The sequence below is a fragment of the Barbatula barbatula genome, assembly GCF_947034865.1.
Source record: "Barbatula barbatula genome assembly, chromosome: 24".
Classification (NCBI taxonomy): domain Eukaryota; kingdom Metazoa; phylum Chordata; class Actinopteri; order Cypriniformes; family Nemacheilidae; genus Barbatula; species Barbatula barbatula.
In genome coordinates, this window is record NC_136787.1 from 18,785,628 (window position 1) to 18,800,324 (window position 14,697).

Genomic DNA, 14,697 nt, shown 5'->3' on the forward strand with positions numbered 1-14,697 from the left:
ATTATTATTGAAAACAAAACAAGCTGTTATGATCTACAATCCGGCACAAGTTAGTCCTATAAATAACCGGGTTCAATTTAGACAAAGCATTCGTGGTAAACTTGTCCAACACTGAATAACTTTGTGTCATGACGTCACTTTCTTATTGGGGATATTTGCATACAATGTTTAATTGTAATCTCTTTGCGAATGTGATTACTCATTGTTCCAGGCCAATCAGTGACAACTCCGCCCACATGTTTCACTAAACACTGCTCACGAATTCACAACACACTGAATTGAATAAAGTGCCTATTTCTTGACGGTTCTTTATAATATGGAGTGCAATTTGAAAAGACATTGGGCATACAACAACCATAAAAGCATTAAGACATAGAGCAGCTTTCAGCGCTTGCCCTTTGTTGAAATAGATCAACTGCGCCGCCATATTGGGAAGGGAAAGACTGCCATTTAAACACAGTAAAGGGGGAGTGGCGTTTTATTCTGGATGAAAGGCGCATTAACATTTACATATTTATAATTTCGACAGTTAGAAGTGAAAAGGTATTCATTGTCATAAGGTATTGTGTAAACCATCAATGTAGTATAATTGAACACGAAATTAAAACTTCCCTCAATTTCTGGGTATTGTTCTTATAAACTGCACAGTTCCTCCAGGAGATTCTTTAAGGACGATACACAAAGTACTTAGGAACTACTATAACTTTAAGGACCGGTTTCATAGACAAGCTAGATTAAGCCAGGACTATGCTTTAGTTAAAATTGCTTTTAATAAAATGCCAACAATGGCACTGATATATCTTAAGAGTTATGTTCAGTTGAGACAGTGTCTCTAGACTTAAACTTTGTCAGTGAAACCAGTGCTAATATATTGTTATTGTACAAAATGGTATTATGTAATGTACTTTCTTACCAAATAAAATCATCCAATAGGCTATTTTATGAAACGTATCAAGAGTTTCTATTTAAACTAGAAATACGGTAGGCTATATAAATATGACGATATCCACATGCGCCTTATGCCTGTGCACGTTTAGGTTCTTTTCTATAGCTTCACGTCGCCTACACGTAGTCAAGTACTTATTTATATCCTATACTCGTCCGTGAAATGAACGCGAATCGCTCTGAACAACCGGAACGAGGAAGTGTTTATTAAAGCACCTCCTCCCCTCGGCTGTGGGCTGGAGAACATGGCAAGGATTGTTTTGATGGGATGGTGGAGCCATCTTGTTTTATATCCGTCCTGAGCCAGAGGAAGGAGCAATGGAATACGATAGGACACCTCGATCAAAGCTCTCTTAAATACGCACGTCACATCATCAAAGCTCGTTTCCTGTCGGCGGAACATGCACACAACAAACAAACGTTGTGCGTTTTAATGTGTTTTTCAACATCGTCGCCGGAGGCATAAGTGCATTTCTCCCCTCTCCCTCTCTCTCTCTCTCTCCACATTTTCTCCGGTGTGAGCTACTATGAATGGAGGCTAAATGTTGCCGAAGACTGACAGCGGTGGCTTTGTGCTTTTCCTCTTTATTCTAACACTAACAGATCCGCCACGGACAGGTAAAACGTTGCTTTAATGAACGCATTTGCTGAAATGACGCGTTATTGTGCGGGTTAACGCTGGGTTGGGTGCGCTTGATTCCGGTCAGAATGCGGAACGCTCCGGCGGTGTTTGTTTTTGATGTGCGCAGGTTGTTGATACAATTGTATCATTTCGCGTCACTTGCCTGAAGTGCGTGTGCACGAGCTGCAGACGCGTTCCCGGGCCGTCTGGGCCCTTTCAAACCACCGCGATGTGATGAGTTGTTCTCCGGGTTAGTTGTGCATTAGCTTTGTAAGCTTAACGCGTTGAAATGGCGTTTGCGATCGCGCCTTGAGGGTTTCTGGTCAGCCGCAGGCTCGCAGCTCGATGCAGTTCTGCAGACACAGATCGAAGCGAACCCTCTGTGGTGGGATGTGTACGCTACTGTTTGAGTAAAGGTTTGTCAGTGATACAGTATAGAAATGTTTTGTGATGTTCTTCATTTCGGTGTCGAGTTCAATGTGCCCGGATGATTGATGTGGTTGCACTTGTTTTATGGAGGTCCTGGTGGTCGTGAACACGCATCGGTTTATTCTCGGAATGTGATCTTGATAAAGGTGCACAAAGGTCTCAGTGTAGTCACTGTGATCATATGACAAACAGCACATTTAAAGGAGTCTTGCATGAGTGACTGTGAAAGAACAAACCAACCATTCAAATGAGAGAGTTGGAATAATGGTCCATGTAGTTCATGCGCTAGACCTACACACTGATGTGAACTACTGTGGTTGCTTTTAAGTTTAAAGTGGTCAGTAGAACTTGTAGACACTCCGGGATGGTTTACCCAGATGCTCACGAGTTTAAAGGGTCTTGCTGTCTACGATAGTTAATGTGGCACAAATCTAACCCTGTTAATCCACAGAAGAGAGCAAAGTGCTTTTCTGGTGTTGGGTTGTTTGTGAAGGGATTACTTTAGACTACGTTGGACAGGTGATGGTTGATATTTGGAGGCGATTGATTGGTCTGTGTCTGGACCTCCCAAGAAGTTCACTTTATGTGTGTGAGGTCCTCGGTCTTCCCAAGAGAACTTGTAATGGATTCCAGGATCCGGTTTTCTGTATGAGCGATAGCAAATAAGATGACAAAACAGTTTGTCTTGTAGGCAAAAAAAGGTCATTTGTTTGTTTAAACTACAGTTAGTTCAGGACGCAGCTGCCAGAGTTCTAACCAGGTCCAGAAAATACCATCACATAACCCCAATGTTATCAACCCTTCACTGGCTTCACATTAAGTATCGTATTGACTTAAAAGTTATTTTAATCACTTATAAAGCCTTAAAGGGTTTAGCCCCTACCTACCTAACAGAGCTTCTATCACACTACAACCCATCACGCTCTCTAAGATCTCAAAACTCTTTTGATAACACCTAGAATAACTAAATCCACCAAAGGGGGTCGAGCTTTCTCATACGTAGCACCTAAACTCTGGAATAGCCTTCCTGATATTATTCCAGGATCAGACACACTCGCTCAATTTAAATCTAGATTAAAAACGCATCTTTTCAGCCAAACATTCACTTCATGCAAAATATGCTAAATAAACCAGCGGGAGACTGCTGACATTAGATATTATTTACTAGAGTCATTTAACTTGTTATATAAAACACTGTGTACTGTGTTGTATCGTTTTGTGTTTGTCGATTTCTATTTTCCGCTGTAGAGTTGCTTTGGAACAATGCACATTGTGAAAATCGCTATATAGATAAAATTGAATTGAATTGTTTATATCATGGTAGTTGTAAATGTTTGTCGTCCTGAATTGAACTCGCATGAAATACTATAGAATTTACTATTGTTATCTGTAATAAAATTCCTAGATGATTTAGTGTTTTTGTGCTTAACTATAGTAACTGCTATGGTAGATTACAATACTACAGTTGTTTTAACATTTACTTGAAGTAACACTACAGAAGAATATAGTATGCTGTAGTCATTATACTAAACTATATAATTGATTTGTTATGTATAGTTTAGTCATTTTTTATTCGTGGCTGATTTGAATACAAAACCAATTTTATCGGAATTGCAGTAATTGCGGTTACAAAGGAAATTGCTGGGATATGTTTGTAATCAAAAATTGGCCTCTTCAGATCACTAAATCTGTCTCTCGCCCTCAGGTTCACAGCTCGCTCTGGCCAGACTGCTGTCAGGTAAGCTGCAATCCTGCATTGGAGTTCTTGCAATATGTCTGAAGACTATAAAGTAAAAGAGTTTTATGTTGTTTTGCGACCTTTGGAATTAGGCACCATCTAAATGTGACCTCTTGCAGACAAGGCTAAAAAGACTTTCCTGTTGCATCATAATATAATGTCCATTTGTACTCACACATAATGCATTGGACTCTTTCTAGATGAATTTAGCTCTTAATGTGGTCGGACCTGTTGTTTACCGCTGGGTTTCAGAGCTGCGATGTAGTCCGGGCCAGTTTGCCTGCCGGAGTGGAAAATTGCAGTGCATTCCTCTGTCCTGGCAGTGTGACGGGTGGACGGCCTGTGAGGACAAAAGTGATGAGATAGATTGCCCTAGTAAGTATAAACGCATACACAAAACTCCCACAACCTCAAAGCTCTGATGCAATACGCCAGTGATTCCCAAACTCAAACAGTGTCCAAAGGGTACCTGGAAATATTAAGAGAGATATCCACATTTGGAATCGTGACATTCAAGGAATTTAGGGCTGTTGAGAAACAAAAAGAAAAAATCTTATTTTGTGGGATCCAAATGAATCTATTCAGCTCCTTTTTTAATATATATATATATTCTGGTTGGGTGCGTATAAAACTCTGTAAACACACTCATGCATGTATCAGGAACCGTCTCACTTTGGATTATGGTTTAGTTTTGCCATGGTGATTTTTGTTTGCTTTGCCGGTAGAGGATGTGCTGTCGTCTCCATGTCGTAACCCTGAAATGAGACATGGTGCTCCGTGTGGGATAAAAGGAATTATAGAGGGATTTAGGGAGCATGTGACCTCTCTCACAGCCACCACCTATGGCATGGCTGTGATCCGCCTCGTACAAAAAGCGATAACCTGTTTGAAACCTGTTGTTTTGTTTTTGAAAGAAGAATAAGATTGGAAGCTTTGTTCGGTGGTAAGGATGTTACATTATCAAAATCTCGCAGTACGATAATACCTCGGTATAACATTCACGGTACAATGTTTATTGGGCTGTTTAAAATGACAAATGATGAGTGGGAAACGTGCCTTAAGCATCCACTTTTCTTTATCCCCTAATCATAACTGTTGCTTGGACGAATGAGGTGGGTCAAATGACCTAAAAATCCCTTTTATCAAATAATATAATTGAACCAGATGAACCTTGCCAGGTACCAAGGTAACATCTATTATTTTTTCTAACATTATCTATGTTAGACCCAGAAGACCTATACAGATTTCTTGGGCGGAGTATCTGTTAACTCCTCCCCTTCAAACTATCAGTCTGCTGCCAGTTCCATTTAAAAAAGCAACGTCTGTTTTTATACCAATTTTATATCCAATCAAATCGCTGAGAAAGAAGAGAGCCACTCCCTTTTTTTCATAAGAAATTCAATTTTCCCTCAGAAATGCATAAAAATACGGAAGTAAAAAGGATCGCATCTTCCCATTCACAGGGACTTTAACCTTTTTGCCACAGTTTGTCCAGATAACCTCTGGATGAACTCACTTGTTTTACGTAATGGACAGTGGGGTCCAAAAGCCTGAGACCATAATGGTATTCAAAATGTATTTAAACCTTGAAATTAGATTTAGATAATTAACATTTTATTATCGACACATTATTATTCTTTCTTCAGTATACTGTGTTATATTATACTATACACAAGATGCTTTTTGGCACATTCTCAATTCACGCTGGGTTACACTGAGTCTGTGCCAGCTCGAGTGCATGCTGAAATGGAAGCGTTTCATATGGTGAGCTGTTTTTATTTATTCCACCGAGAGAAGCTCGGCTTGTTCCCATGCTGTGGATTCAGGATTTAAGCACAATTCCCTTGAAAGCATGTTGTTAAACTTACAAAGCCCACGCTGTAACATCTTGTTCAAGGGGATGCTGGGAGACGAGTGTAACCGATCATTATCACGCGGGGATCATTTGGCTGGGTACGAGCTGTTATGTGGTAAAGGTGTGTCTTGCTGATAATCTGCACTGTTTGACTTCCTCGCAGCAATCAAAGAAGAGCGATATCGATATAACAACGGGTACGAGCCGGTGGAGGATGTCATGGGTGTCGCGCAGCCGGTGCGCTTCAACAGTAAGATCCTTCGTGAAGTCATCCAAACGTACTTTTTGTTTTGAAATACCATGTAAATATTTCTGATGCAAGCGAATCATCATTTATTCACCCTCGGGTTGTACAAACCTGTATTTGACTCATTTTTTTCGACTCTGGAGCACCGAAGAAGATATTTTGCGAGATGTCTCGGTGGTTTCATGTCTATACAGTGGAAGTCAATGGGGGCTGATGTCATTCGCTTATCGGCATTCTTCAAAATATCTTCTTTTGGGTTCTGCAGAAGAAAGTCAGTCATACAGGTCTGGAATCACATGAGGGTGAAGAAATTATATTTTTTCATATTTGACGAACTATCATCTGACATTAACTGTGGATTAATAAAGCGTATGCAGTCTTGATAATAATAATATCAAAAACATTTCAAAATAATTTGTGTTTGTTTCGCTTAAGGTATAAATCAAGCTCATTTTCTACACCACGCTACAGGTTGTTTAACCTGGAATATTTCATAGAATTATCCCACGACGTTCCTCACAATGTTCTCAAATACATGTTTTAACTCCTCCACGTGCAGAGAAGTGTCCGAGCGGATGGCACCATTACGAGAAAACAGCCAGCTGTTACAAAGTCTACCTGAGAAGCGAGAACTACTGGCAGGCGGTGGAAACCTGTCAGAAGGTCAATGCCTCCCTCGCTACTTTCAGCACCAATGAGGAGCTGCAGTTCATCCTGAAGATAGAAGTGGACTTTGACGAAAAAGTGTGTGAGCGAAAGGACCAGTGCAAGTGAGTAAATCCGATTTCTCGTGTTTTCTGAGCTCAAATGGTTCATGTTTTGAGTTTTCGTTGATGTGCTTTGCCGTCACAGGTTCTGGGTGGGATATCAGTATGTGATCACCAACCAGAATCATTCTCTGGAGGGCAAATGGGAGGTGGCGTACAAAGGTCGGTTTTGTCTCCCTCTGAATTACTTTACAGAGAAATAATTGGTTAAGCCTCATTTGTATTTCTGTGTTAACTCCGAATCTGTAAATGTCATCACGAGGGCTTTTACATCAGTTGCCTTAAACAGCACGCGACCGTCTGTTCCCCGCAGGATCCATGCAGGTGTTTCTTCCTCCAGAGGGTCTGGCTAACTTGGGCGAGGCCAACCCCACCCAGGACAACGTGTTCTGTGCCCAGCTGCAGCGCTTTCAGATTAAGAGCATGAACGAGCGAGGCTTGCACAGCTGGCATGCCGAAAACTGCTACAAGAAATTTCCCTTCCTCTGCAAGAGAAGTACGTTTCATCATCATGCCAACAGATACATCTAAAACAATCCTTGAGAACTTCTGGTTGTTCATTTCAATTCTTGCTTGTTGCTGTGGTTTTTGTAAACTGGAATTGCCATCACAATGCACCACAGTTTGCTGATTTTGGGAAGAAAGTATTTTTAACATGGCGAGACTACACACTTTATAAAGAGACCATTAATTTAACTACTGATCCATCTCACTCTTTTCTTTACAGGACAAACATGTGTTGACATCAAAGACAACGTGGTGAGTGAGGGCTATTATTTCACGCCCAAAGGGGACGACCCCTGTCTCAGCTGCACGTGCCATGACGGCGAGCCGGAGATGTGTGTGGCCGCGTTGTGTGAACGCCCGCAGGGATGTCAGCATTTCCGAAAGGACCCCAAAGAGTGCTGCAGGTTCACCTGTCTGGATCCTGGTAAACAAATCTCACCCAATCACGCACGAGACATGTAGTCATGTAGTCGGGAGTCAATCTTTTTGTAACTTTTTTTGGACCACTAGTGAAGTACCACTAGGTGGAGCTGCTCTCTCAGTGTCCATTGCATTGGATGCTTTGTCCCGTAATGGGATCTCTTTCTCCCACTTTGATCTCAGATTGTGCACCTTTAAAACCCTTCAATCTCATGGTGTGTGTGTGTGTGTTTGTTTGTTTGTAGACGGCAGTAGTCTGTTTGACTCTATGGCGAGCGGCATGCGGCTCATCGTCAGCTGCATCTCGTCCTTCCTCATCCTCTCGCTGTTGCTCTTCATGGTGCACAGACTGAGACAGCGGAGACGAGAGCGCATCGAGACCCTCATCGGAGGCAACCGTAAGACCCCCCGTGATGATGTAAATGGAGTAAAGTAAAAGGTATTTAGGTGATCGGTAACGCTAAGGTTTGTTTCGCAGTGCATCATTTTAATTTGGGACGGAGGGTGCCCGGCTTTGACTACGGGCCGGATGTGTTTGGGACGGGCCTGACGCCGCTGCACCTCTCGGATGACGGTGAGGGGGGTGCGTTCCACTTCCAAGAGCCCCCGCCCCCTTATGCTGCTTACAAGTATCCGGATATCCACCACCCTGATGATCCTCCACCACCATATGAGGCCTCCATCAATCCAGACAGCATCCTTTATATGGACCTCGGTATGCTTTTGAAATACAAGTGCAAGCTATTCTTAAAAAGCATCTACCTATGCAAGTAGGAAGTACACAGCTTCGTTGTTAAGACTTTTTTGCATGCCCTCCGCAGGTCGGACCGGGGTTCCTCATGCCATCGGGCACGTCAGCACAGCAGCCGAATCTCTCCAGAGGGAGTACCCAGATCAGGCTCCGCCCCCACCGCCGCCCCTCGAGGAACGTGAAGATTCAATCGACAGCAGCACCTTGCTTGTGTCTCCAGATACCCCGAGCGAATCCGAGAACAGCATCACTCGGAGCTCCAGCGTGGACTGCAGCACCGGGCCCTCGCTCAGCACTGCGGTATAGGGCAAGAGAAACAAAGGAGAACATGCGCATCCTGTGACTCATCGATTTACCGCCGATGATGATTTTGGAAGATTTGAGAACGTTTTTTTGGTTTAGAGCGAAGACTTTTAGACACTACAAAGAAAGGACGGTCGTTTTCATTTTTCTTTCGCTTGAGCATCACTACGTGAAAATACTTCCCTCGACTGAGTTCTCTGTTGCGTCACGTCATGAACGGTGGGAAAGGAGACAGACCACCGTCTCTGTGGTTTACACTGGCATGCTTCATTCACCACAACTGCTCAATAAAACAGCTGTGATGAAGACCCGAGCGTCTCTCACTGGAATGGTGTCCAGCGCACTGACTGTTTTTCTGAAACGAAGAAGCAGATTTTCTGAGACTGTACTGCTCTGTCTAAACGGTCCCTTCTGAATCCTGTCTGTTCATCCATGCACGTGCAGGAGAAAGATCCGTTTGGATACGAGCAGTACCACGTCTTCATTTGGTCTTTCATTACCGTCGCACGAATTCAAAAACGAGAAGTTGTTCGATTCTGTCGACGTTGCAATAGATTAAGGTACGAATTTGTTTCCGCCAGCATTCTGCTGCGACTTTAAAATATCCTGCTGTGATGTGACGATGCAAATCCATCGACTCGTTTTTGGATCGTCACACTACCTTGAAGCATTTGGGCTTCTTTTGGGAGGCGCACATACACGTGTACAATGTGTACAATGTATACAATGTCTCAGTCATTGATTTAGCATTTGCTCACATTCAAATAAGTCAATGTCATGACCAGTTGCGTGGGTTACATTTCAACCTAAAATCCATAAAACAACAAATAAGACGTTATATTTTGCACAAAGGAAATAAAGCCTTTCAAGAAGACTTTAAGGGAGCGTGTGTAAATGGTACTTACACAAGAAGACTTGACAGTTGTATTTGTGGTGCTACATAAATTTGAAAAGTGATGGTTTTTGTTACTGTACTTCAGTAATGCCAATTGGGTTGAATTATTTTTCTTCATGAACAACCGAACTTGTTTTCTTCAGATTTTGGCCTGGAATGGGACCTGTGAGATTCGCCCCAAAATTTTGACCCTTCACATTTTGTATTCAGAATGTATAACGTCATTTCTGAATATTGTCCACACAAAACCATGTGCAGATCTTAGTGTTAGGAAAATACATTTCTTAAGATCCTGAGTTTGGATTTAAGTGTTTAGAATGAGGATGTTTGGATTGATGGTCTGCGTTTGCGTGTTTTGTGATTATGCTTATTTTTACCAATGGAAAGGCTCTTCTCTCTAAAAAAAGGTTTACTATTTGTTACTTGACACAACAATGTTAATGTGAGCATCTGTTTGCATATCACACACGCATATCAATGTATGTAGAAACAAAACACGCTTTGTATTAGTCATTTACAGATTTCTAGACTTGTTGGACTGTGCATTTTCATTTACAATGTTATGAACTAAAGGGATGGATCGGTTTCAAATATCTACTTGGTTTGCATTGTTGCTCACTGAGATTAACACCTCGGTTTTTATTATTTTCTATGTTAATGGGAACATGCAGAATTTCTCTCACTGGTAATGCAACAAAAGCCCAAAAATGACAATCAGGATCCTTTTTGCTGTGTTGGGCGCAAAGACAACAATATGACATGCCCGAAGATTTACTAGTTATTCAATGTGCAGGTAAAGCGCCCATCACCAAAACAATAGAGTATGTGAAAGTATAAACCAGGGAAACGTTATATAGTCTTTTTCAGCATTAATGTCCAGGGTTTCATCGGCACGTGCAATCCTGTGAACAACAGTTTGTCTTTCATCATTTAGTGTGTATGTTTGGATTAGATCGGTTGGACGTGTGTTCTTTTCAAATTGGCGTAATTGTTTCGCAAACCCGCGGTTGCATGTTTTTCTCTATATTGAGCATGCAGGGAGACGTCTCTTCTGGTGTACTCCAGCTATGCTTACAGACTCGAAACCCACCCGATTCCTCTTTCCCACCTCACGGTTACTGCATTTGCATTACCTTTTTTAAACGTAGATCATTTCTTCTAGATAGATTTTGTGGTGCAACAAACAAGGCATCATGTTTTATGTAGAATGCAACGGTTGTTGAATTTGTCAAATTTCTTGTTTTTTTTGTCATGTACTGCTTTTTTGTCAGAGGGCTTTGTTTTCTTCTGAAGTAGATGTACATCTAATCAAATGCCAAATAAATTGTACCACGAAGGTCAACGATGTCTTGGTGTTTCTTTTTTCTTTCAATGCATTTCCAGCACAAGTGCTTCTGTGTGTATGGTGACACACATCCGTTAAGATTTCAATATTACCTGTACTTTCTGAGAGGTTTCAACCCTGAAAATCAATCTCTTGGATGTCATGTGATCCAGCGGGGGATCCCAGGTGTAAGGGAGCACTCCGTTTCCTATGTCAAAGCATTTCCGTAAGTCGCTCTGAGAGATTAGACATCGGTGCCTATAGACGTGACATAAAGGATTTGCATGATGGCATACATTTCTATACAGTGGCCACATATGTATATGGTCACCACATTTATAAATGTAACTTTTTGGTACATACAAAATAGTGAACCAAAATAGTATCTGCAAGCTAATAATATAAGAGCTTTTCTTATCCATTTCTAGCCAGATGATTGAAGTAGATGTTGTTCCTAAAGACATGTTCCATTAAAAGCCATGATGTCCATATGTGTCTTGAGATTCTTTCTAGGCTAAGATTTCATCTTCACATTTAATATTTCATCTAATTGTGTCCTAATTGATCCTTCGTGGCTTTTCCTTACAGAATATGCTACACATTTTATAGCTTGACAAAACTTCTTATTTATTTAGTTAGAGGTCATCCTAACATCCTCACTGCGTTTAAACAATGCACTTTTTCATTTTCTGCTGGTAAAACGTTGTTTTGTACAGATGCTCAGTATGTCTGTCCAGGTCCTCGTTCAACAAGCGGTATTTGTGTGAGACTGTGGACGGGCGCAGTGGCCACGACACGCTCAAATGAGCACAGTCCGAGGAAAAAAACCTCCATTCAAGCAGATCACTACTTAAACCCCCCGTTTTGCTTCACGTTTAGTATTTTTGAGGTGCAAGACCGTTGGAAACGTTTGTTCGTTTATTAAGAGCATGATGTTGCTTCTGGTGATGATGTTGTCTGGGGTTTCATTGGCACGCAGTGATGGTGAGTGATTCTTTCTTTTGCTTTGGTCTGTAGTTAAGTTGTCAGAACTAGAAAGCTGTCTGCTTGTCTTGAGGGAATTTCATTATTTATGTGTGCTGGACTAAAAAAGACCGTTTTGATGTAGATGTTACTTGTTTCTTTTTCCTCCTAATAGATTTCTGTTATGACAATGAATGGTGTGGTGAGCCATGTGATTTTTATAAATCAATTTGATCCATTTAATTGATCATTTAAGTGACTCGTTTTAACGGTAACTAAGAGAAAAAATGTTCTTGCTAGATCCATATGCATGGGGAGAGAACTACCCCTCCTGCCATCCGCTACTGGAGAGTCATCATTCTCCAATCGATCTGAATCGTCAGCTGACCAAGAACGATTCTTTGTACTCGTTGAATCTTGAAGGTTTCAATTTAACTCATAAAGGCCAGTGGAGGCTTGTAAATCAGGGCTACTCGGGTAAGTGAGCGAAGGAAGGAAAAGATTGATATCATTCTGTCTATTAGCAGGTACTTTTGTATTCAGTGATGCACAGTAAATTGCTTTGGATAAATGTGAACATGTTTGGGTACAGTTGTGCTGGAGGTTGATAACGGGATGCAGGTGAGCGGCGGAGGGCTTCCTGGTACTTACCGCACCGTCCAGCTACATTTCCACTGGGGAAGTGTCTTCACCAGTGGATCGGAACACACCCTGGACCACCTGAGGTTCCCCATGGAGGTTTGAATATGCTTGACCTCCGAACCTTACTACACTATGAGTCTCATCTTGTTTTTCTGAAAATATGTTTTTGTGTTTTACACAGATGCATATCGTCAATGTCAAATCCACACATCCAAACTTAACATCTGCGCTGGAGGACCCGACGGGTCTTGCTGTGCTGGGGGTCTTCATTGATGTAAGCAGTGTTGCACTGTATTTGAATTACTTTTCCCTTAAAGTTTTTTTCTGTAATTTAGCTACAGTTACTTTGGATAATAAAAAGTGTCTAACGTATACAATTCTGGACTTGACATTAAAATTCAATGTCTAACTTTAAAATGCATTACTGTGTCTTTCTCACATTTGTAATACTTTAGTCTGTTAATAAAGTTACTTTGTGTAGTTTTAAATGATTTATTTGAATGAATTAAGAGTCGTTTCACGTCTATCATTGAATCGATCGAGGTTGATGTAGGATATAGTAATGAATGTTTCAGAGTAACTTATCCAAGACTAGATGTAAGGCATCATTTAATGCGGTGCAAATATTTGACCTTTATACTATAGGTGACTTCTTTGCACAATGAAAACTTTCACCCCATCTCGAGCGCACTTCCTTTTGTTGCCTACAAAGGTTTGTTAAGAACTTCCATTTTTGTCATTTTGGAAACGTCCTATCAGAAAGTCGTAATATCTCTTTCCCCGTAGGACAAACCAAACCGATTCGACCGTTTCCTCTTATAAATCTGTTGCCTCAGAACAACCTGGCGCAGTATTACAGATATCACGGCAGTCTCACGACGCCGCCCTGTTCTCAGGTGGTTTTGTGGACGGTGTATGAAGTGCCCATCGATATTTCATGGGGTCAGGTATGGATGACATTATTTCACATATACATGTTGTGTTCATATGTTTTCATTAATGAACGTTTGATTTAAATTATGACATTACTAAGTTTTGTTTTCTTTTGTCAGTTTGAACTTTTTGTAAGTGGTATATATTCCACGCAAGAAGATGAAAATGACAAAGTTCTTCTGCACGACAACTACAGACACATCCACCCGACTTACGGTCGCACCGTTTACGCTTCTAAAGACGCCAGGCTTCTCACCAATAGTGCTTCCTGTCTTACATTCTTTCACCTTTTAAATGTTCTTCAACTTTTGGGACTTTTAAACCGCTAGTATTTTGCACATCACAGAAAGTATTAGGTGTCGAATGGACAGTTCTTGACACAATTTCATATTCAGAAATATAAAGAAAGTGTCACTGGCCAGAAACTGTAGAGAAAACCAATTGTGGCGGCACGTGACTATTTTAACCAGTTAATGGATGAGTGATTCATCCTCTGAAGGTTTCCCTATGTACGTATTTCCCCTTATTCATTATGACTGAACTTGATCGCCTGAAGCCTTTTCCTGGGGAGAATTCCCAAGTCTGTATATAAAGGCCAGTGTTTAGGGATTTTGACTGATACCATATAGCAGGAAGATCTCATTTCAGTTCTTAGCACAGGCTTCATGTGACTTCTACTGAACTCGTAGACCACTCAAGATCTTGTTATTCTATATACTTCAAACTAAAAATGGTGATTGTTATCATTCTGTGAAAACACAAACTTGCCTCAGAAGGTTTGACTGAAGTACCAGTGTCTGATGGAAAGTGAATAAAAAAGAATCTTCCTTTATAAGTCCGATTGTTTTGATTGCTCACATGCACACAAGCGTGTTGTTGTTGTGCTCATACCATTCACACGCTGTTACTGACGTAGGGAGCACTGCAGGGTTCACACAAAGCACCCTTGTTTTGCTCTCTATTGAGGTTACTAGGGTTGAGGTCATCTCCTCTACTCATTGACGGATGAAAAGAACACTCGCTGTTTTAAAGTGGACGTCAGCTGAATACACCATCAATGAAAAACGATTGTGTTTTGCCAACTTGGGTATACGAGTAATATTTCTGTCAATAAACAATATTTTTTAAGTAAACTTTGTGTCTTTTTTCAAGTATACTCGAGTACTATACCCCACTTAAGTGTACTTTAATTGCAAGACAGGAAGCAGCTAGTTGTGTACTTCTACTAGTCTTTCCCCTTTTAAACATTCAATTTATTGGATTTTCTTACCCTCAAAGTATTTTGCACAAAGCATGGGATTAAAGCGCCATGAAAGTTGTCTTAAGCAATTTATTATTTTGTCTTTTGGCCATGAC

At 41.1% G+C, this 14,697-nt stretch overlaps 2 protein-coding genes across 4 annotated transcripts; both read left to right on the forward strand.

Moving 5' to 3' along the window:
* Window positions 1–1,035: 1,035 nt before the first annotated feature.
* On the forward strand, window positions 1,036–10,826 carry dgcr2 (DiGeorge syndrome critical region gene 2). Of its 3 annotated transcripts, XM_079448849.1 has the most exons (12): window positions 1,177–1,563; window positions 3,702–3,734; window positions 3,987–4,109; window positions 5,753–5,839; window positions 6,272–6,307; window positions 6,396–6,606; window positions 6,689–6,765; window positions 6,917–7,099; window positions 7,331–7,534; window positions 7,776–7,928; window positions 8,009–8,245; window positions 8,352–10,826. In XM_079448849.1, the coding sequence occupies exons 1-12, from the start codon at window positions 1,488–1,490 to the stop codon at window positions 8,585–8,587; spliced, it is 1,656 nt and encodes a 551-aa protein (XP_079304975.1). In that variant the 5' UTR covers window positions 1,177–1,487; the 3' UTR covers window positions 8,588–10,826. The 3 variants fall into 3 exon arrangements, with proteins under 3 accessions (XP_079304976.1, XP_079304975.1, XP_079304977.1); XM_079448850.1 differs by lacking the exon at window positions 6,272–6,307 and having other exon boundaries at window positions 1,036–1,563; XM_079448851.1 differs by lacking the exon at window positions 6,272–6,307 and having other exon boundaries at window positions 1,180–1,368.
* A 734-nt stretch (window positions 10,827–11,560) lies between these two features.
* On the forward strand, window positions 11,561–14,471 carry car15 (carbonic anhydrase 15). The gene is made up of 8 exons (XM_079449339.1): window positions 11,561–11,787; window positions 11,942–11,968; window positions 12,067–12,243; window positions 12,359–12,504; window positions 12,590–12,682; window positions 13,054–13,120; window positions 13,195–13,355; window positions 13,461–14,471. Exons 1-8 carry the CDS (start codon window positions 11,733–11,735, stop codon window positions 13,668–13,670), a joined length of 936 nt encoding a protein of 311 aa, XP_079305465.1. The 5' UTR covers window positions 11,561–11,732; the 3' UTR covers window positions 13,671–14,471.
* The last annotated feature ends 226 nt before the right edge of the window (window positions 14,472–14,697 follow it).

Coding starts and splice junctions, on each gene's coding strand:
- dgcr2 (XM_079448849.1), top strand. CDS start 1,488: ATGTTGCCGAAGACTGACAGCGGTGGCTTTGTGCTTTTCCTCTTTATT. Junction 7,100..7,330: donor TCCCTTCCTCTGCAAGAGAA/GTACGTTTCATC, acceptor TTTTCTTTACAG/GACAAACATGTGTTGACATC. Junction 7,535..7,775: donor GTTCACCTGTCTGGATCCTG/GTAAACAAATCT, acceptor GTTTGTTTGTAG/ACGGCAGTAGTCTGTTTGAC.
- car15 (XM_079449339.1), top strand. CDS start 11,733: ATGATGTTGCTTCTGGTGATGATGTTGTCTGGGGTTTCATTGGCACGC. Junction 12,244..12,358: donor TGTAAATCAGGGCTACTCGG/GTAAGTGAGCGA, acceptor GTTTGGGTACAG/TTGTGCTGGAGGTTGATAAC. Junction 12,683..13,053: donor TGCTGGGGGTCTTCATTGAT/GTAAGCAGTGTT, acceptor TTTATACTATAG/GTGACTTCTTTGCACAATGA.